General features: G+C 43.4%; 1 protein-coding gene across 9 annotated transcripts in view; it reads left to right on the top strand.

The window, feature by feature from the left end:
* Window positions 1-3337: 3337 nt before the first annotated feature.
* The window catches only part of CEP72 (centrosomal protein 72), a 78592-nt gene continuing 60499 nt past the window's right edge, over window positions 3338-21430 (top strand). For 8 of the 9 annotated variants that reach the window (XR_012157409.1, XM_073332584.1, XM_073332586.1 and 5 more), the window contains exons 1-5: window positions 3338-3415; window positions 10118-10245; window positions 11802-11994; window positions 15705-15819; window positions 20511-20689. Coding sequence is in view for 8 of the 9 variants with exons in the window: in XM_073332584.1 (XP_073188685.1) it covers window positions 3355-3415; window positions 10118-10245; window positions 11802-11994; window positions 15705-15819; window positions 20511-20689 (676 nt within the window). In the remaining variant the exon portion in view is untranslated. Of the gene's footprint in view, window positions 3416-4006; window positions 4172-10117; window positions 10246-11801; window positions 11995-15704; window positions 15820-20510; window positions 20690-21430 lie in introns of those variants that run through there. The other variant, XM_073332582.1, reaches the window with a different exon arrangement.

Genomic DNA, 21430 nt, shown 5'->3' with positions numbered 1-21430 from the left:
AAAAGGCAGAAAGATAAAGGGCAAAATTCTTCACTGATTCACACCTGGTACTATCTCATTAAAATGAATGAAGATGCAGGGAGTGTTAGCCAATGGAGACGGAAACCCATTGTATTTCAGGTTTCAGAGTAGCAGCCGTGTTAGCCTGTATCCACAAAAAGAAAAGGGAGGACTTGTGGCACCCTAGAGACTAACAAATTTATTTGAGCATCAGCTTTCGTGAGCTACAGCTCACTTCATTGGATGCATTCAGTGGAAAATACAGTGGGGAGATTTATATACACAGAGAACATTTAACAATGGGTGTTACCATACACACTGTAACAAGAGTGATCACTTAAGGTGAGCTATTACCAGCAGGAGAGCCGGGGGGTGGGGGGCGGGCAGGGGAAACCTTTTGTAGTGATAATCAAGGTGGGCCATTTCCAGCAGTTGACAAGAACGTCTGAGGAACAGTGGGGGGGGGGGGGGGTGGGAATAAACACAGGGAAATAGTTTTACTTTGTGTAATGACCCATCCACTCCCAGTCTCTATTCAAGCCTAAGTTAATGTATCCAGTTTGCAAATTAATTCCAATTCAGCAGTCTCTCATTGGAGTCTGTTTTTGAAGTATTTTTGTTGAAGAATTGCCACTTTTAGGTCTGTAATTGAGTGACCAAAGAGATTGAAGTGTTCTCCGACTGGTTTTTGAATGTTATAATTCTTGACGTCTGATTTGTGTCCATTTATTCTTTTACGTAGGGACTGTCCAGTTTGGCCAACGTACATGGCAGAGGGGCATTGCTGGCACACGATGGCATATATCACATTGGTAGACGTGCAGGTGAACGAGCCTCTGATAGTGTGGCTGATGTGATTAGGCCCTATGATGGTGTCCCCTGAATAGATATGAGGACACAGTTGGCAACGGGCTTTGTTGCAAAGATAGGTTCCTGGGTTAGTGGTTCTGTTGTGTGGTGTGTTGTTGCTGGTGAGTATTTGCTTCAGGTTGGGGGGCTGTCTGTAAGCAAGGACTGGCCTGTCTCCCAAGATCTGTGAGAGTGATGGGTCATCCTTCAGGATAGGTTGTAGATCCTTGATGATGTGTTGGAGAGGTTTTAGTTGGGAGCTGAAGGTGATGGCTAGTGGCGTTCTGTTATTTGCTTTGTTGGGCCTGTCCTGTAGTAGGTAACTTCTGGGTACTCTTCTGGCTCTGTCCATCTGTTTCTTCACTTCAGCTGGTGGGTATTGTAGTTGTAAGAACGCTTGATAGAGATCTTGTAGGTGTTTGTCTCTGTCTTAGGGGTGGAGCAAATGCGGTTGTATCGTAGAGCTTGGCTGTAGACAATGGATCATGTGGAGTGGTCTGAATGAAAGCTGGAGGCATGTAGGTAGGCATAGTAGTCAGTAAGTTTCCCCCGCTGTTCCTCAGATGTTCTTGTCAACTGCTGGAAATGGCCCACCTTGATTATCACTATAAAAGGTTTTTTCCCCCCAGCTCTCCTTCTGGTAATAGCTTAGCTTACCTGATCACTCTCGTTACAGTGTGTATGGTAACACCCATTGTTTCATGTTCTCTATGTATATAAATCTCCCCACTGTATTTTCCACTGAATGCATCTGATGAAGAGAGCTGTAGCTCACGAAAGCTTATGCTCAAATCATTTTATTAGTCTCTAAGGTGCCACAAATCCTCCTTTTCTTTTTATTGTATTTCAGGACATCAGGAGGGTCAGAGGAATGAAAACAGACAAGATTATTGGTTTCTGCTTTCAGCATCTATTTTCTTTTCCTTTATTATTTGATTTTTAATAAAAGAAAGGCCCATTGCAAAATCTTAATCTTGTGTTAGCCATATTATGCAGAATTACATCAATACCTTCATATGACACTGAATTTTAGTATATTTTTTTCTCATTTTGTTGCTGATGTAAAGTTTTTTTCTCCATCCAAGTTGTATTTTGAGAATTCTTTTAACCATTCCAAATATGCTAGAGATGTGTTAGATTTCTATTTTATGAGAATTTCTCATTTTGCTACTAACAGGCATACTAGTGCCCATTTCTTGGCATATGTTGAAAGATTTAATTAATCTACTAAATCTAGTATATAGACCAGGAGGCAGGGGCAGTTATATCTATTCATCATTGTTACCTTTGCATTTACTGCAACAGTTCTTCTGTAATTTGTGACAAAAATATTATGTGGGACAGTTTTTAGCTGATAGTTGGTAGCATCTGCACAGTTTACTTTGATTAGCTAAACCTGAGGCATTTTGACAGTCTGGTATCCAGTAATATCTATTTAAGATTTTCTTGTGGAAAACTGTGAAGATAATGAACTGGATGTTCCGCTATCTTTCTTCTTGATCTTCTTCAGACAATGAAATATGATTCCATTTTCCCTTGTATCTCATGTTAGTGCGTACAACAATGTGGTTTGTGTATAATGGCCACAAAGGTACTGTCCTAACTGTGACACTGCATAATCTAAGACCATGTAAAACCAATGTGAGAAAAAAAAAAAGAAACAAGAATGTCTTTGCTCTTAGAATAGATGGTTTCCATCACATCTCAAGAGGAAGATGAAAGCTCTATTTTGAAAATATTGGATATTATTTCAAATTAGCTAAAAGACTTAGGAAACACAGGTTTGGCTATGTGTATTTTTTCTATCCCTGGAAACTATTATTTTGTACAAATTATGTGTTGGTAACTCATCACTATTTATTGTTATAAAGAATAGAAATTGATTTTTAATATTAAAATTGTCAGAGGACAAAATTGTTTCATGAGCAGGAACGACTTAGTCTGATAAAAAATTAATCAGATTATCTTCACACACAAGGGTATTTAGATGCCCAGAAGCAGGGCAGGTAGTTTTCCAACCTAATCACTGGTCTTAGATGGACTTCCCTTTTGGATTTTTGTTTTTGGATTTTTTCATTCTCCAAAGCACTGTTTTTGGGAATTCAGTGTTGCTCCCTCTATTAAAAAAAGTAAAAATCCAATCAATGCCCAAAAAGCCAACAAGCGAAGCACAGCTAGGTAGGGGAGGTAAGGCTCTGGTCTAGGGGCCTGCTGCACATTGATTTCAATGGGCCTTGGAACAAGCTCTCAACCAGCGTCGTTCACAGCACTGACACTGGGCGACAGGCTGCACCCAGCACGGGGTTGGACACAGACACGTCGGGGAACCTGCTGCTGCAACCCTAAGCCCCGCCCCAGTACTTCAAGCGGCTGCCGCCTGCGACAAGCCCCGCCCCCGCCCTCGCGCTTCCCCGCGGAAGCCCCGCCCGCAGGCGGTGTCTGGTTGGCCCGTCAGGCGGGTATTAGCATTAGGACGTCAGGGCGCATGCGCACTGTTTGAAAGCAATGGCGGCGCTTACGGAGGAGGCGGTTCGGGAGAGAGTCAATCTGCGGCACCAGAACCTCGGTAACCAGCTCCCATCCTGGCGGTGCCACTCCTCCAGGAGAGGGTGGCAGGGATGGTCGCCGGGGACAGGAGCCTGGAGACGAAGACAGCAGCTTCTCCCCCCTCGGTGGCGGTTAAAACCGTTAGTCCGGCGCCACTCGGCGGGTTGGAAAACAAGAGGCGGGGCTTATGTAGTGGTCGCGCCCCCAGAGTACCGCTGACCAACGGGAGGAGACGATTGACAGCAGCTGGAGCTCCCCTTTCCCGCCCTCTCCCACCCGGTGTGGCTGCCTCAGGCGGGCCGCTGGCGGGGCGGGAGGGGCTGTGGGGGGCGGGGCTGAGACGCGGTGCATGCGCCTGTCAGGAGCTGCCCCGCCCCCTCGTATGGCGGTGTGGGAATGAGGGCGTGGCCACGCTTGGGAAGGGCAGGGCGGGGCTTACTGGGGTCCCCCATCACCCTGGCCTTGCTGGTGACGGATGGGCCCTGTGGTTGGTTAGCAGGGATGTGGCATGCGGCAAGAACACTTAGGAGGCAAGAGCCTGTCAGCTTGGCCACAATGCCCAGCCCTTTTCGCAGCACTCGGCTTTGCCTGTCACAGGGCTGTGCCCGTGTCAGCTGCTAGTGGCTGCCTGGCCTCTTGCTGCAGCACAGCAGGGGGAGGGCATCACCACCGCCGCCCCAAGTGGCTGAGGCTTGGGACCTTGGCGATGTTGGTCAGGGTTTGATTGCTGCCTGTGATCCTGGCGGTGGCAGTGTGGACATGCTTGGTTTCACAGGTATTTGCTCTGAGCCCACCCACATGTTCAAACTGTCCTGGATTTTAAAATGGCAGCTGTTGTGATTGGAGCAGCCTGAATCCCACATCATAAGGGAGGGGGCAGAAATGACTTTGTATCACCTTTAGAGCTCCCTGATTGTACACAGGGGGCTGGTCCTTTGAGTGGCAGACAGATACAACTGTCATAGTCAAGCTGCGCTCTGGCCATGCCCCTCTTCCCTTCATGATGCTCCCTACAGTAGGGACTGTGGAGGCGGTATATATCAATGGTTAGGGGAATCCCCAGTTAGCCGAAAGATGGTGATTTTACAGTAGACTGTGTAGGGGGATCTGGCCCCCTGTCCTGTTTCTTGTCCCATAAATATCTGTGGAGGCCCCCAAATTATTAGAGTCAGAGACCATTGCTTTATGCCAGTTATAAAAGCTGCTGGGAAGCCCACTTTCAAGCAGAAAAAAGTGGAGTATTAGGGTATATCTACATTGAAATGAAAGACCCCAGCATAGCCACAGCTGGTCCAGCTCAGCTAAATTGGGCTGCAGGTCTAAAAATTGCTGTGTAGACATTTGGGCTTGGGCTGGTGCCCAGGTTTTGGGACTCTCCCCCCCGCATGGAGTCCCAGAGGTTGGGCTGTAGCCTGTACCCAAACCTCTACACAGCAGTTTTACAGCCTGAGCTCCGAGAGCCCAATTCAGCTGACCTGGGCCAGCAACGGGTGCTTAACTGGAGAGTAGATGTACCTGCAGAGTCCAGTACTGCTCTCACTTAAACTAGTTTTAATCCAAAGTAACTCTGCTAAAATTAAATGTGTTACTCTGGTCTTACACCAGTGTATCTCAGAGCAGTATATAGCCCAACAGCTGTAGTAGCTCATGTCACAATGAGCATAATCTTCCATTTCTTTGCAAGTCATAGTCATTTATTCCAGTGCAAAGTGAGTATAAAGCTCTGCAAAATTGGAATCAGTAGATGAGTACTTAAGATGGAGGCCCATTAACCGGTAAAAGCACCTTTCTTTCCTCACTTCGCTTCCAGTCAGGCTAGTGTAATCAGACTATTCTTTTTTCTTTAATTGGTACACCATCTGTGCACTTGGTACTATGTGAAATTAGAGAAAGATCAGTTGCCGGTTTGAGTACCTCACAATCCTGATTAGACTAGCACGGATAAAACATAGCACATGGACTTACTAAGTGATGATCCAAACTCAAATGGATGCAGATATCTTCCTTTGTTTTCCAATGCATTTCTCCGTAAAGTGGGTTGACATTGAAAGACCCCTAGGAAAAGCATGTCTTAAGGAGTGTATGAGTGTCGAGAACGAGAAGTTGGCATGTTAGACATGAAAAGGGGTAGCCTGGAAGAATAGACTGTTTTAATTCAGTTGTAAATTGGGAAAAGCTCTGGGCAACAGTCACCTGACTTCAGATGTGCAAAGACAGTACTGTGTGGTTCTCTTGCAACGATATCAGCTAGAAACTTTGGGACAGATTCTGCTTGCCGCTTAACAAATGTGCAATATGGGAAATGGCACAGAGAGCCTCCCCTTGCTAGCTCTTGCATGGTCCACATAAGGATCAGGGAGAATTGCATTTGCTGTACTTGAGGGGCATGTAACATTTCAGGGATGCATTGTGCGTGGTAGACAGATCTAGCAGTGCTTACCACTGTCAGGCCATATGCGAGATGGAGGAGGACATAAGCTGCACCCTACAAAGAAATGTAATAGTGGGCATGCAGCATCTGTATCGGGGTGGGTTTCGAAAATTGTATGGAGACTGGTTAAGGGAGGGGGACATGGCCCTCCCTGCTTCTCACCCCCTGACGGCCCCCCGGGACCCCTGCCCCATCCAACCACCCCTTTTCTCTGTTCCCTGACCTCCCCCGCAACCCCTGCCCCTACCCCTGCCTGGCCCTCCGCCACCCCATCCAACCACTCCCCCCCCCCGTTTCCTTCCTTCCTGCCCTGCCAGGACCTCTGCCCCATCCAACCACCCTTTCTCCCTGTCCCCTGACTGCCCCCACTGCCCCATCCAACCCCCCCCTTCCTGACTGCCCCTCCAGGACCCCTGCCCCCATTCAACCCCCCCTGTTCCCTGCCCTCTGACCACCCCAACCTCTATCCACCCCCACCCTCTGACTACCCCCTGACCATCCCTGCCCTCTATCCAACCCGTCCTGTTCCCTGCCCCCTTACTATGCAGCACAGAGCACCGGGTCAGGCCAGGCTCTGCAGCTGCACTGCCCCAGAAGCTTGCAGCCCCTGCTGCGCCGCCTGGAGCATTGTGCCGGCGGTGCAGTGAACTGAGGCTGCGAGGGAGGGAGAACAGCAGGGGAGGGGCTGGGGGCGAGCCTCCCGGGCCAGGCAGAATTTGGCCCGTGGGCCGCAGTTTGCCCACCTCTGATCTATATGCTTAGGAACTTCCAGTGGTGTAAGGATGTTTGATTCAGCATTGCTATGCTCAGAAGCTCCCAATGTTTCCTTTAGTGTGGTGTGCTACCACATTTCCACTAAGGGCTTATCTACGCTACCACTTGAATTGATGTAACTTATGTCACTCAGAGGTGTGAAAAAGTCACCGTTTTGTGACACAGGTTACATTGACTTAAAGCAGTGTCTACACTGTACTGTGTTGCAGGGAGATGCTCTCCCACTGACATAACTTCCGCCTCTCGTTGAGATGTAGTAATTATGCCAATGGGAAAGTATCTTCACCAGATGTGCTGCACTGTAGCACGATAGTGTAGACTAGCCCTTAGTGTGGGTTGTACCCACAGCATTCAGTTCTACCCTCTTTTTTTTTTCTTTTTTCCCCCTTCAAATCAAGCCTGGATTCTGCGGTATTTGATGGCTATAGAAGAGTGGACTCATTACTGATGTACCTCCTTATGGCTGGGTTTGGGTATTAACTCTGCTCATCTAGCGCTTCCTGCTGACATCCACTCTGGCACTACATTGTCTCTCCTGTGACTCAGATCTCCAGCCAGGTCACATTAAAGCTCTCCTCTTCCACAGTATCAACATCCCTAAGGGACCTTGTCCCACACAGTACTGGTCATCAATATGACATCTCCTGCCCTTTCCAGAGCTTCTCTTCCATTCCTTTTTTCTGTCAGAATACTGGCCCTAGGACTTTTCCCTGGAGTATTTTAACCAAATTCAAAAGCGAAATACAAACCAAAACGATAGCAACTTCTGCCCATTCCCTCAGGTTTAAATTTTTAATCCATCCTGGAGTCTCCCCCAGCTTTCTGTTCTTCTGGAGAATGCTCACTCTCACAAGTTACTTCCTTGGAGCCTTGCCTCTTCTTTGAATCCTCCACTTCTGTCTATCCCTAACATTGTCTGCCTATCGGTTGGCTTTTATCAAGTCCACTCTAGGAGTTCTTTTCACTCTACCATCAGAGCCTGGCCCAGGCACATAAACTCCTTCCTGAAGCTCTTCAGTTGAGTGCCTGGCTGGATTTCTTTTCTGAAGGTCCAGGTCCTGCCCTTTGTTTCAGAGCTCACTGGCAGAGCATGCTCCACCCCAGTGACATCTCTGTACGTCCTGCATACGGTCTCTGGTACTCAGAGAGGGACTGCAGAGTTCTTTCCATATAGCCCCCTTCTGCTTTAGTCTTCCTCCTTTTACAGAAACCACCCAGCTCCTCCCTAACCGAGCTTCATTTTTAAATAAGCCTGGCCCACCCTGTAGGTGAAACCAGGTGTGTTAATTGGCCTTGCCAGCCCACATTAACTGTTTCACCATCTGTGTGAGGCAAACATCACAATGGCATTGTGCTCCCTGTCTATCATAGAAATCTTCTTGCTCACTGTTGCTTTTGTATGACTAAGCAGACTTTTTACAGTAGTGACTGTGCCACCTTTTCTATTCAGAATGCCCCCACCAGCATGAACTCACACACGGTGATAGTAGGGTCATGCTGTGTGGAGGATGCCATTTTGCCCTAAAATGGCATCCTCCATGTGGTGTGACCTTGCATGTACAATTTACATGAGTTCCTGCTGTGCGGAGGATGGCATTTTGCTATACCAAATGCCATCTTTCATGTGGCATGACCTTGCAATGCATCATGCTATGTGGAGCATGCCATTTTGAGGATGGATAAATGACATCCTCCATGCAGCAAAAGTGCCAATTCACCATTCTGCCGTGATCAGACCTCACTACAGAACAGCCCTGAGCACATCACTAATAATACTTTTGTTATTTGATCTAGGAATATCTCGTAAAGCACATTCTTGCTCTTAACTGTGAGGGTTTGATCCAAAAGGTGCTAAATGTCTGCGGCAAGGTACTGAGCACCCTCACGTCCCATTGATTTCTATAATGCCCCTCTGCCATGTACATTGGTCAAACTGGACAGTCTCTACGTAAAAGAATAAATGGACACAAATCAGATGTCAAGAATTATAACATTCATAAACCAGTCGGAGAACACTTCAATCTCTCTGGTCACGCAATCACATGAAGGTCGCTATCTTAAAACAAAAAAACTTCAAATCCAGACTCCAGCGAGAAACTGCTGAATTTGATTTCATTTGCAAATTGGATACTATTAATTTAGGCTTAAATAGAGACTGGGAGTGGCTAAGTCATTATGCAGGGTAGCCTGTTTCCTCTTGTTTTTTCCTACCCCCTCCCCCCCCCCCCCCGATGTTCTGGTTTAACTTGGATTTAAACTTGAAGAGTGGTCAGTTTGGATGAGGTATTACCAGCAGGAGAGTGAGTTTGTGTGTGTATGGGGGTGGGGGGGATGTGAGAAAACCTGGATTTGTGCAGGAAATAGCCCAACTTGATTGTCATGCACATTGTGTAAAGAGTTGTCACTTTGGATGGGCTATCACCAGCAGGAGAGTGAATTTGTGTGGGGGGGTGGAGGGTGAGAAAACCTGGATTTGTGCTGGAAATGGCCCACCTGATGATCACTTTAGATAAGCTATTACCAGCAGGACAGTGGGGTGGGAGGAGGTATTGGTTCATATTCTCTCTGTATATATAAAGTCTGCTGCAGTTTCCACGATATGCATCTGATGAAGTGAGCTGTAGCTCACGAAAGCTTATGCTCTAATAAATTGGTTAGTCTCTAAGGTGCCACAAGTACTCCTTTTCTTTTATAGGAACAGTGTATGCTCAGTAGGTGCTTACAACCAAGCCCCACATGACCTGCAGGGTTTTTTTGTGTTTTTTTTTGTGGGTTTTTTTTTTTTTTTGCCATTTGGTTATTTATCTGATGAAATACAAGCTGTTTCTGCTAAAAGAACTACGGAAAAAGTTTTGTTTCATCACATAGACCCAGAAGACAAGTACAAAAAGGCTGCTTGGGTACATGCCAATAAATCCATTAGAATGTGGCAGAACTGTTTGGTTAGAAACTAGGTTTTAGTGTAATAATTTAGTGGCTTCTTAAGAAACTGCTACAGATCTATCTAGTTGAAATAGGTATACTGTGTTCACAAGTTGATATAGATGTAATCTGACGACAAGAAACATAATTTACAAATGCACCCCTCTTTGGCCACATGTGAATGTTATTAGAATTTTGAGAATGGAAGCGGAAGTGTTGCTTTCTATCCTCTGCCTTTGTGGCTCAATTTCCATGCAGACAGCTTGGTGGGAAGCAATACAGATGGAAGGTGTATTATCTCCCTCTAGGTCCTCTTTGCAGTTCTACCACGCAGCATATCTGCAGACAGTTTTTAAAATCTGCCCTCATAGGCACAGGGAGGCCAATCGCTGTGATTGTTAGCTCTACTTGCCGATGATAAATATTCTCCAGGTCGTTGACATGCACAACCCTAAAATCACCAAAAAAATTTAAACATATATCTTGCATTTCTGTCACTTCAATATCAGGTGTATTTAACATAATTAGAATAATTTCAATAACTTCATTTGTCTTTAGATAAATATATTCAGGTTTCACATTTTCTCATTGTAGCTGATGTCCGATCATTGTCTCTTCCTGGAACTTATCATGAAAAGATTACTCATTTAGGAAATTCTCTGAAAAATTTCACTCGCCTAAAATCCTTAGACCTTTCTCGCAATGCATTGGTTAGCTTGGAGGTACGTTCTTTGTTTAATTTTTTTAAATGGTTATTTAAGATAAATATAACAGGAACTGGGTTAGGTCTTGAAGTCATGGAGAAAGGACAAGAGGATTGGGGGAGTCATATTGAAGGTTTTATGGAGGTTGGAACAATATCAGACTTTTTTGTGCTTTGCAAGCCCGGTACCTTATGGAAAAATAATGGAGGGTACAGGTGGAGGGGGCACCAGTTTACCTTCCGATAAACTTGAAATTCAGTATCTGTAAAGAAAATAAGTATTTTGTGAGCAGCCTCACTACCTGCTCCATCACCAGCACAGCATGCAGATCTTGATTTAGGCCCTGATCCTGCAAACACTTGTGAGTACTTTTTTTTTTTTTTTTTTTTACAAGTAAATGAAGCTTTGGAGGATTGGTAACAGAATAGTGTTTTATCTCCAAATGACCATTTTGAATCTAATTTGGGTTAGTGGTCAAAAATCATTTGCTGGTGGCTGTTCAGAGCACTGTGTGAAATGATTTTGTAGTTTTAGTCTAATTCCAAGTGGACTGGAGTCCAGATTATAATTGGCACCCTTGGTTGTAGTCTCAGCAAAAGCTGGCTTGGAGTCTGAACTAATGTATTAAATTTACAGGTTGTCTTTCTCGGAGATTGTGGCACTTCAATGGTTTAGTATGCGGAAACATGCATTGCCATGCCTGTGCTATAGCTCCTTTGTAGTTGAAGGAGGATTTTAGTTTCAAGTGCTATCAATCCAGCACCTTTTTCAGGTTGTGGCCCTGATCTTAAAAAGACTTACACTCATGCTTAATTTAAACACGGGTTCAACCAGTGTCATCGGGACTCTTCATATGGGTAGAAATAAGAATGTGCTTAAATCTTTGCAGGATCAGAGTGTAAGTACATAATCGCTTACCTCAACCCTTTTGGTGAAAAGCAGCATCAATATGCTATATTACTTTATTTTACATAATATCTGTAGTATTTCTTGATAGCTTGAAGAGCTCAAATTGATGAATGTCAATACTTAAGAGGTGCTCAATTCACATTTAAGTGTCACCACTCTTAACTAATTGTTCATCTTGCTCAGCAAAATAATGTTAACTTCAAAAATGTTTTAAGTGTCACTAGAAAATTTTAAATATTTAAAGATGCCACTAGAAGACAGAAGGGCTTTATATGCACAGAACAGGTATGGCATGGGCAGCGGTTATGAAGTTGTCCCCAAGTGCTCTACCACTCAGCTACAATCCTTGTCTGGAAGGAACATCTTCTTGGTGGATAGTTTTGATACAGCCAAAAAGAATAACAAATAATGTCACCTGTGATTTTTGTTTGTGAGGTTTTTAAAAATGTTCATGTGTGCACTAGAACCTGGACTGAGACCAGCAACTCGTTTCACATAGGCCACCAAACAGCTACAGGCAGCTGGTAAAGACTGTTAAGTCACTGGTTGCCTGGCTTTGATTTATATCAATGACCTAGTGTATTTCACTCTATGAAAACGTAAAGTTTATTGGAGTCATATGTGAGTACAAACTAATATGGTTTCTATTTTCTATACATTAACAGGGCATTCAGCATCTGATATTTTTAGAAAAGCTCAATCTCTATTACAATCACATTTCATCACTGTCTGAAATATTTCGACTTCATAGTTTAACTGCACTCAAGGATGTGGACCTCCGTCTCAACCCTGTAGTTAAAAATGAGTCTGATTATCGTCTTTTTGTTGTGCACATGCTTCCTAACCTTAGACGCTTAGGTAAGTACAATTCAGAACTTCAAAACTTAATTGAGTTCTTGAAATTTTAGATATAGTGTTAGGTATTTTGTATGAAAGAGAAATATATATGTGTATGTATCAAGAATGTGTCTGTGGTGTGTGATTTATGCAATTTATTCCATATGAGTGCCAATGAAACCTTTATACCATGTCCATATTTATTCTTTAAAGGCTATATATGTACTTTTAAGAATGTTATTTTGGTGGTATTTCTTAAATGTATGGAACAAAATGTTGTATCCCTGCACCTGGCTTTCCAGGTGGAGGGATACCTTTGTTACCATAATAATGGCTAGCTAAATGGTCAGTAGGACTTCTGATACCCTTTTTATTTATAACTTTTAAAAAATATGAAAGAATATTAGATTAGATAGAGAGGAAGGATAGGCCAGTGACTAAAGAGCTAGCCTTGGACTCAGGAGACCCAGGGTCCTTTTCCTGTGCTGCCACAGGCTTCCTGGGTGACCTTGGACAAGTCACTTAGGTCCAGATCCACAAAGGTATGTAACCAGTGAAATCAGTGGATGTAAGGAATCTAAATACATTTGTGAATCCGAGCCTTAGTCTCTATGCCTCAGTTCTGTAGCTGGGAAATAGAGAGAGAATAGTATTTCTCTGCCTCCCTGGATGTTGTGAGAATAAATACATAAAAGATTGTCAGATGCTCAAATACCTATGGTAATGGGGGCTGTATATGTACCTAAGATATCTAGATAGATTGACTGGAGACCATCTACCTGTGCACATTAAAGCATGTTTTTATTATCATCATGCTTGTGCTTCTTTGTGAATGCAAATTGTCTTAAATTAATCTGTAAGCTCTTTAGTGCAGGATCTTTTTTTTTAAATTGTGTGTTGGTTCAGGAATCAGTAGGAACCATGTCCTGTACCAGTAGCATGAATTGACAGATTTAGCCCATCACTCCAACAGGTTTCTGTGGTTGATGTACATTACCAACTTAGTGCATGCTAGGGTTTGAGACCGAGCCAATGCCATTTATCAGCAGCAGGGCTGGCTGTTGCATGAACTTAAATACATAATGAAGTTCAAAGCTGATGTGCATTAACCTTCGTAACATGATTATTTAGGGTATTCAGTACTTTATTAAACAATTTTAGATCATTCAAATATCCCATTGCAGATGTTCTTTTAGTACAAACAGTTTTATAGACTTTACGGATGTGATTTTTCTAATGTTCTCACCACTGGTCTAGCTTTGCTCCCCTTGTCTTCAGTAGTAGAAGAATAAGGCCAACACTGAGCGGTTTTGAAAATCCCACCCTATGTTTAATTTGAAAAAAACATTACCAAGGTTGACTGTGTTTTGAAAATGCAATATATTTTTTCAGAATAAAGACATTTTGAATAAAGGTTTAGAGTAAACATTTTGTAATATGAAGGGTGCTCTATTCTGTTATGCTTTTGTATTAATATTTTCTATGAACATATGATTTGATTAATTAGAGACACAAATATGCACACAGCTATTACACAAATTAACTGTATACGTAAATGTTTTGATAAGAAAGCTTACTATTTCCTCCTTGCGTTTATTTGTATTTCAAACTTTCTGATAATGCTTATCAGGACTTCTGCCCACAACTAACTTATGACTAGTGGATATATAGGGAAGAAAACCGTATCCTGCTCCCTGTAGGATTCTGTTAGCTTCTGTGAACCAATCCAACAGTTATACTAAAACAGAAGAACTAACTATTTAAAATATCACTCTGAGAACTTGTCTTTTCCCCTTCCCATAGAATTGTTCAGAACAGTGACCCATTTTCAGTAGTGCTTTGCATATCTTTTGCTGTCAATAGTGTAGTTTGTGGCTTTGTAAGTTAAAAGATTTAAGTATCAGGATCCTTTAAAAGGGAATGTTGGGTACATACAGCTGTACTACCATAGCAAGATATTAACTTAAAAAAAAAAAAAAACCATGCCAAATACAAACCTCTTTAACTTTTGTCTCTTTGTTGAGTAGTTCATTATACAAAGAAAATTAGGACAATTGTCATTGAGGCCATCTTCCCCTTCTGCTAGCCTGAGAACAGAATTCACTTATGTCTGTGTGAATGGAGTTGCCAGTCAGCCCCAAATATAAAGCTCTGTTTTCGTTGCGGAGCCAAAGGGAGAAATCTTGTCCCACTCAAAATCAATAGAAGTTTTGCTGTTGACTTCAGTGGAGTCAAGATTTCAACTGAAAGATCATTGCTCATGGCCTCTGGTTTCATTAACGAAAAGCTACAGTAGAACTTCAGAGTTACGAACTGACCAGTCAACCACACACCTCATTTGGAACCGGAAGTACGCAATCAGGCAGCAACAGAGACAAAAACAAAATGAAAATCTCACAAATACAGTACTGTGTTAAATGCAAAGTACTAAAATATCAAAAAGAGAAAGCAGCATTTATCTTCTGCATAGTAAAGTTTCAAAGCTGTCTTAAGTCAATGTTCAGTTGTAAGCTTTTAAAAGAACTATAACGTTTTGTTCAGAGTTATGAACAACCTCCATTCCCAAGGTGTTCTTCTGTAATTCCAAATTCATATTACATGAACCCATGAGCGGTGGGTGGAGCCCCCAGCTGTGCCCCTCTGCCCAAGCCCCCTGCAGCCAGAGCCCTATGCCCCCCCCTTGTGGCCGGAGCTACGAGTTCTCTCCTCTGCCCAGAGGAGCCCCAAGTCCCTCCCCCCCAGTCAGAGCATCCTTGGGCCAGCTAGAGCCCTTGAGCCCCCCCACATGGTCAGAGAAGCCCTGGGCCAGCCGGAGTCCCCCCACAGCACTCTGTCTTCCCAGACCCCAAGCTGCCCTGCGTGAAAAGCTCTTGTTTCTTCTCTTCCGGGAGAATTCATTTAGCTTTTGGTATGCTCCATGGAAGGTTCTGGGGTGGCTGAGGAGGTATGTGTTACTCAGCTTCATCAGTAATCTTTCTGGAGTCCAGGGAGATTATTGATTAACCCAGGAAGTGGAATAGCAGATACCACCTCCTTGGCTGACCCGGGACCTGTATGGGGCATAATGATAAGAGAAAACTTCCCCCTCCAAACACACAACCAGTGTCAGGAGATCACAGCTGTGCCTGGGCAGGCTCAGCCTTCCCTGGCCTATTATACCCGCTGCCACGTGGCTGTTTCCAGGCTTCCTTTCTTGTCTGCCGTTCTCCCTTATATCTGGGTGGAATCTAATAAGCTATACCTGGCCTGACGGGGCTTCCAACACCTGCTATCAGAATGAGGAGAATCATCCTCTCTGTTACAGTCTATTTAAATGTGAAGGGGTTGTTTTCCTACAAATGAATTATGAGATAAAAAGCCTACAAAACCCAGACACAAAACTTTAAGCCCCTACAGAATGGGTTGGGTTTACAAATGTTGGCTCTGGAATAGCAATTATGTTCTATAACATTAGCTTAGACATATGCACGTGTTGTTTTCACAATGAATGGAACTTTCAGAAATCTATATATTTTTAACTTTTGGCCTTTTTTTCTCCACTAGGAGCACGTTATGTATTTTCCTTAAAACTGACATGATGAAATCTGTGCCCTCACTGGTTATCAGAGGTTTATCTTCTGTAAATGTAGTCAGTTTGAAGGTGCCATGATACCGTTCTGATTTCCTGAGTTAAAAGCTATAGTGAAAAATATTAATGACATTGATTCCTTTTTGTGGGGATTTTTTTCTAGATGATCGACCAGTGAGAGATAGTGAACGAAAAGCATCCCTTTTGCATTTCACCACAGATCATGCATTTGAATTAAAAGATTCTTCACTAACAGCAAAAGTGAATGAAATTGAAAGGTATGAACAAAGTAACAGAAGCAGTAGTTTTGAAGTGTTGGAAAGGCAATTAGGGCTTAATTCTAAAGCAAATATTGCACTCAGGCAAGTTTATAAACATCCTTAGTGCAAGAATCAAAAAGTGCAGCTGTGAAAACATATGGAAAATCTTCAAGGCTCTCTTGTCCCGTCAGTGTAAACGTTATGAGTTACTTTGGGGAATTACTCAAGTCCGTGTCTGACAAACCTTACCTATTTGTTACTTGTGCATTAAATTCCTCCAGGCAAATTTCTATGTGTTTTGAATACCACAGGTCTCTGGTTTAGGAATTCTTGCCTCATTACCAGTTACATGATTCCTCTTTCTTCATTTGTCAGTTAATGCTGTTCATATTCAGTTCTGTCTTTGTTGATCTCTTACTATAAATAAGCCTTTCTCTGTGCTGTGCCCATCAATTTGTATTTTTATAATGGCACTAATCTCTGGTATCTGAGTGTGCGATCTATGAAGGTACTTAGGCACGTACATCCCAGTTTCGGCTTGGCTGCAATCCACAAAATGCCTGCCAAACAGTGGAGGCATCAACTCAGTCGATGCCAAATTTTTCAGAGTAAACGTTCCCGCCTCTAGGTAGGCACACTGCTGCTCAACTCTAAGCTCTTGGACACCCCAGACAGATAGGTGTGTGACAGGTTCCTCTTCCCCCCCCCCCCGCCCCAGTGCCACCTGATGTATTGGGGTACCACTGAGCCCGCCTGTTCCACCAGGCAGGACTCCCTTATGCTGTCCTGCTGAGCCAGACCCTCAAGCCTCCTCCAACACACACACAGGTAGGGACACACCCAGCTGCAGAAGGACACAGACACTGAAATCAGCACTGCATGAGTAGACTTCAGCTAGGGAATTGCCCAGCACTTGAGTGCAAACCCAAAATTATATTGTCTTGCACTGCACAGAAATCTGTACAGTGTAAGGTCATGAAATTTGCTCCCTCCCTCAGTGTGGTGAAAGATGTGCACAGTTTTTGTCCCCCCCCCAGTTATGAATGCCACAAACTAAACAAAAACAAGTTTATTAACTACAAAAGATAGATTTTAAGTGATTATAAGGTTTAGGAAACAGATCAAAGCAGATTAACTATCAAATGAAACAAACATACAAACTTAAGTTTAAGATACTAAAAAAAAAAACTGGTTACAAGTAGTAATTTCTCACCTGAAATGTTGTTTTAGCTAGATTGAGGTGGTTCTTGAAGGCAAGGTGCTCTTACTTGCAACTTAAAACTCAAGGTTTCTTCTTTCACAGGCCAGACCCCTTTCTAGCATGGGCTCAGCTCTTCTCCCCCACTTTGTCTTTGTTTCTTAGATATTTCCAGCAGCCATCCTGGCTGGGGATTCAGTGAAGAATGACCCTGATTATGTCACTCCCCTGCCTGAAATAGGTTTTACATATAGCGGGAATCCTTTGTTTTCTAGTGTGGTTGCCCACCCCACCCACCCCGAAAAAATACTGGTATTCTATAGTGGAGTCCAGGACCAGATGACTTGATCATATGACTCTGCAGTGTCAAAGCAGCCATAAATCAGAGGGTTTTTTGGTAGCATCCCAGGAAAGCTTCTCAGGAAGGTGGGAGATTAGCATCTTCAAAGACCTATTGTTCTCCCTAATGGTCTGTTGACTTGTTCCCAGCTAGCCAGCCAGACTGATTGCATTCTGTCTGGTGGGCGTTCCCTAGGTGCAAACACTTTTGTAGTACAGATGTATTGTCAATAGTCCTAACTTTAGATACAAAAAGGATACATTCCCACAAATAGGATAATCATATTTAGTAAATAACCTTTCCAGTGATACATCACATGATTTCTTGCATAAAATACATTATGATTGACACAATCATATAATATTACTCTGAAAAATATGGGAAGCAGTGTCACAAGGTGTTCATCTGTCTGAGTTGCACGTGGAGCATTCTGAGAGGCCACCTACCAGATCAGAATTCAAAATCTGGTTGGAAGAGGTGGTGATGGTGCCTCCCATTTTATAATTTTTGTCCCAATAGTAAGGGTCTCAATGGGAGGCCCAGGTTCAATTCCTCCCTGTGCTGGAGTGGGAGAAAGGAGACCCCAGTTCAAATCCTACCTCTCAGAAGAGTGCTGTGCTATGTTCCCTGTGAGCTGCATGGCTGCGCAGCAGTCTCTCCAGGCCTGCCGGCGCTGCTGGGGAGAGGAGCCCGTTTCCCGGTCCAGGCCCGTCAGAGCTACCGTGGCTGGGGAGAGGAGCCCCTTCCCAGGCCCAGGGCTGCCAGGGCCAGTGAGAGGTACCTCTCACCTGGCCCTGAGCTGCTGTGGTAAGAGAAGGCTGCACCCCAAACCCTTCACCTCCAGCTCCACCCCAGAGCCCGTACCCCAACCAGAGCCCTCATCCCCCCCCCCCACAACCCTCTGCCCTAGCCCTGAGCCCCCTTCTGAACTCCAACCCCCTCATCCCCGGCCTGGCCCCACCCCAGCCAGAGTCCTCACCCCCACTGCCCACCAACCCTTTGCCCCAGCCCTGAGCCCCTTCCCACACTCCAAATCCCTTGGCCCTGGCCCCACCCCCACCACATGAATTTTCTTAAGTGTACCAATATGGAGGTGATGTGTCACACATCACCTCCATATTGGTGCACATAACAAAATTCATTCCGTACATGGACATAAAAAATTAGAGGGAACGCTGGTGCTGTGACTACTGAGCTATGGAATATTCTGATGTGGGCTCCCTCAGTCTCTCCTGTTGGTGCTGTTCTTCTGCGGGTAAATAATGAAAGAGGGACTAGAGCAGGGTCTCCCACCTCCCAGGTAAGTGCCCTAACCACTGGTCGGTCGCTGGACCACCACTCTTTCACTATCTCTCTGGCCCAGTGACTGTCATTATTTTTTTACAGTGGAATAGCTTCAGCAGGAGAGAATGGGGGAGCAGGTGAGTGCCTTAATCATGAGGCTAAAAGTTGTAAAGTTTGGGCAGAGGTATCCCCTCTTCCGCTGGCTGTTTTATGTAGAGTAAGGCAGGTGCCTAACTCATTCCTACAAGAAACTGCTGAGGTGCCTAAAGCCACCTGACTCCAGGCAGCTGGTTTCCAAAGCAGAGCAAGGAACCACACTGCAGCCTGGACTTCAGCCTTGTCCCCCGCCCAGAGATAGGTGGCTAGCACATACCTGGCTTTGGCATCTCCCATGGGATATCTGAGGTGGATCCCTGCTTAGCATGCTGGTTTTTATGGATCATCTTTGAAGGCGCATATCTCTTCCTAGGACCCTATCTCATGTTTTGCGGATCACAGTGTTACTGTGAGTTGTTAGGTGCTATGACACTGATTGTTGAAATGCCTAAGTCCCTTTGTGGATTCCACCCTGAGTGCTTGTTGGCCTGTCTTTCTACCTCCAGAGCTGGACATCAGTTCATTTTCTGAGAGTGAATATCATTACAAATGGATTTACGGTAGAAGGATTCTTGTATTCAAAATGCCTTTTGCCCTTCTGGATCTCATTTTAAAAGCAGTTTAGTTACTCTTACTTAACCTAAGATGTAATTAAATTGTTAATGGGCAATCTTTTTGTTGTATGTTTGTACAGTGCCTAGCAAATGGGGCACTGATCGGGCTCCCTAGGCACTTGAGAATGAGATTCACAAAAGCCAACAAGCTGAGCAGCCTATACTGTATGAGAGAGGTGTTGCTTAAGCCCCACCTCTCAAAGAAATTTATACACCTAACTGGGCAGGAGAAATGTAGGGGACTTTATTGGCAGAAACTTAAATACCTAGGGAATTTAGGCACCTACTGGGTTATGCAGCAGCTGAATGGGATTTTGGAGATCTGTATTTTTGGGAACCTAAAGTAGCAGTTAAGCACCTAAATCCCTTTGTGGAAATTTCCCTTTTCCTTTGGTGGCTGAGCCATCCAACCTCAGTTCAGCTGTAACTACTTTTCAGGAGCTGGTGTGATTGACCACATATCTCCAAAGATATTATTTAATGGAAGAAACTTATTCATAGTACCACTGTTACAAACTTTACCTGTATTAGCAGGTGTTAATCTTGTTATGCTGTAAATTTCATGTGCTGTTATTGCTTTTTTTAAATCTTAAGAATTGAATTCTTTCAATAATCAGTCACGAAATATTTTGAAACTTACAGCAAATTTGATTTAAAAGTTTATAATCAACCTTAAATTAGCTGGCAGTTGCATACAAATCAGAGCATTTTAATTTTACTTCTAAAAATATGTTGGAAGATTCCTTTCAACATATTATCATTCATTCCCCCCACCCCCCCAATAATTACAGTACAGGTTGGAGTCAGTTGCAGGATTGGGGCCTAAAAACACAACACAGACAAAAGGTGGAAGAAAGAATGTATTATTCCCATTTCGTAGATGGGAAACTGAGACTCAGAGATTCAACGAATGGCCTAAAAATCACACAGGAAATCTGTGGTAGAGCTAGGAATTAAAACCAGATCTCCCGAGTCAATCTAGTGCTTTATCCATTATCTAATATCTTGTAACAAAACAACTGTTTTACCTAGAATAAAAAACTGGGCTGGTCCACTAACATTGATACTCAGTAAAATAAGTAAAGTTGATTTTTATCAACAGAAAAAGGATCTTTAAATACAGGAAACCACAACATTAAAATAAGGTGACAGTGTGACGACATATTTTCCTTAACAGATCTGGTCAGCCACGGATAGCATATATTAACTCAATGTCAAGGAAGTGTTCAGTGATGGATGAAGAAGATGAAGCAGTGCTAAACCTAATTACAAAGTGTGAATGGGACTTGAGCAAACCTCTTGGAATAACTGGATCTGCTAAAAAGGACCCTGAAGTAGAATTTCACAGTTTACAAAGTATGTTGATATACATTTAAAAATCTGTCATAAGAATTAGGTAATTAGTGAATAGTTTAAAAAGGAGATCTTCAGAGTTTAGGGGCCATATCTTTTCTGTTTTTGAATATTTTCAAATTATCACTTTAGCATTTTTAAAGCAGTCTACTTACTTTGCTTGCATAAAATAAGACTAAAATTAAAGATTTTTATGTATTGAACTGTATGTAAACATTGATATTCTTTGCTTACTTTTCCACTGAAGTCTTTATTATGCATCATATTTTATATGAAACATGCTATGTGGAAGAGAAATTGAGTAAAACCTCCATTATCTTGTGACACATCCCTTAGTAGAAACTTTGAAAAATATTATAAAATAAAAATCATAACATAAGTCCAAAAGAGCTCTGTAGAGGTGCAGTAGTAGTACTTTCCCTCCATGCAAGTACTATATCCAGAAACTTATACTGGAGCCCTAAGAATTCTGGGCCATGTCACCTCCCCCTTGAGCTATTCCCACATATTGGAAAGAACAAGTGCTTTGAGGGACTTCCTTTTGCATTTGGAAATGGGGTAGGGCTGGACTGGACCCCTGTAAAAGTAACAGGAAGACTGACGCCTCAAACTAGTGGATCAATCCTCCAAGATCCAGGGAGGCCCTGTGGCTCTCTCTAACTACCCTCTCTTCACACTTAGATGTATTATGTTGCAACCCTATTAAACTTAGCCTGTTTTATATAACAACTAAACTTTAATCCA

The sequence above is a fragment of the Lepidochelys kempii genome, chromosome 2, assembly GCF_965140265.1.
Source record: "Lepidochelys kempii isolate rLepKem1 chromosome 2, rLepKem1.hap2, whole genome shotgun sequence".
NCBI classification, from domain to species: Eukaryota; Metazoa; Chordata; order Testudines; family Cheloniidae; genus Lepidochelys; species Lepidochelys kempii.
This window is presented reverse-complemented; position numbering and strand designations above follow the sequence as displayed.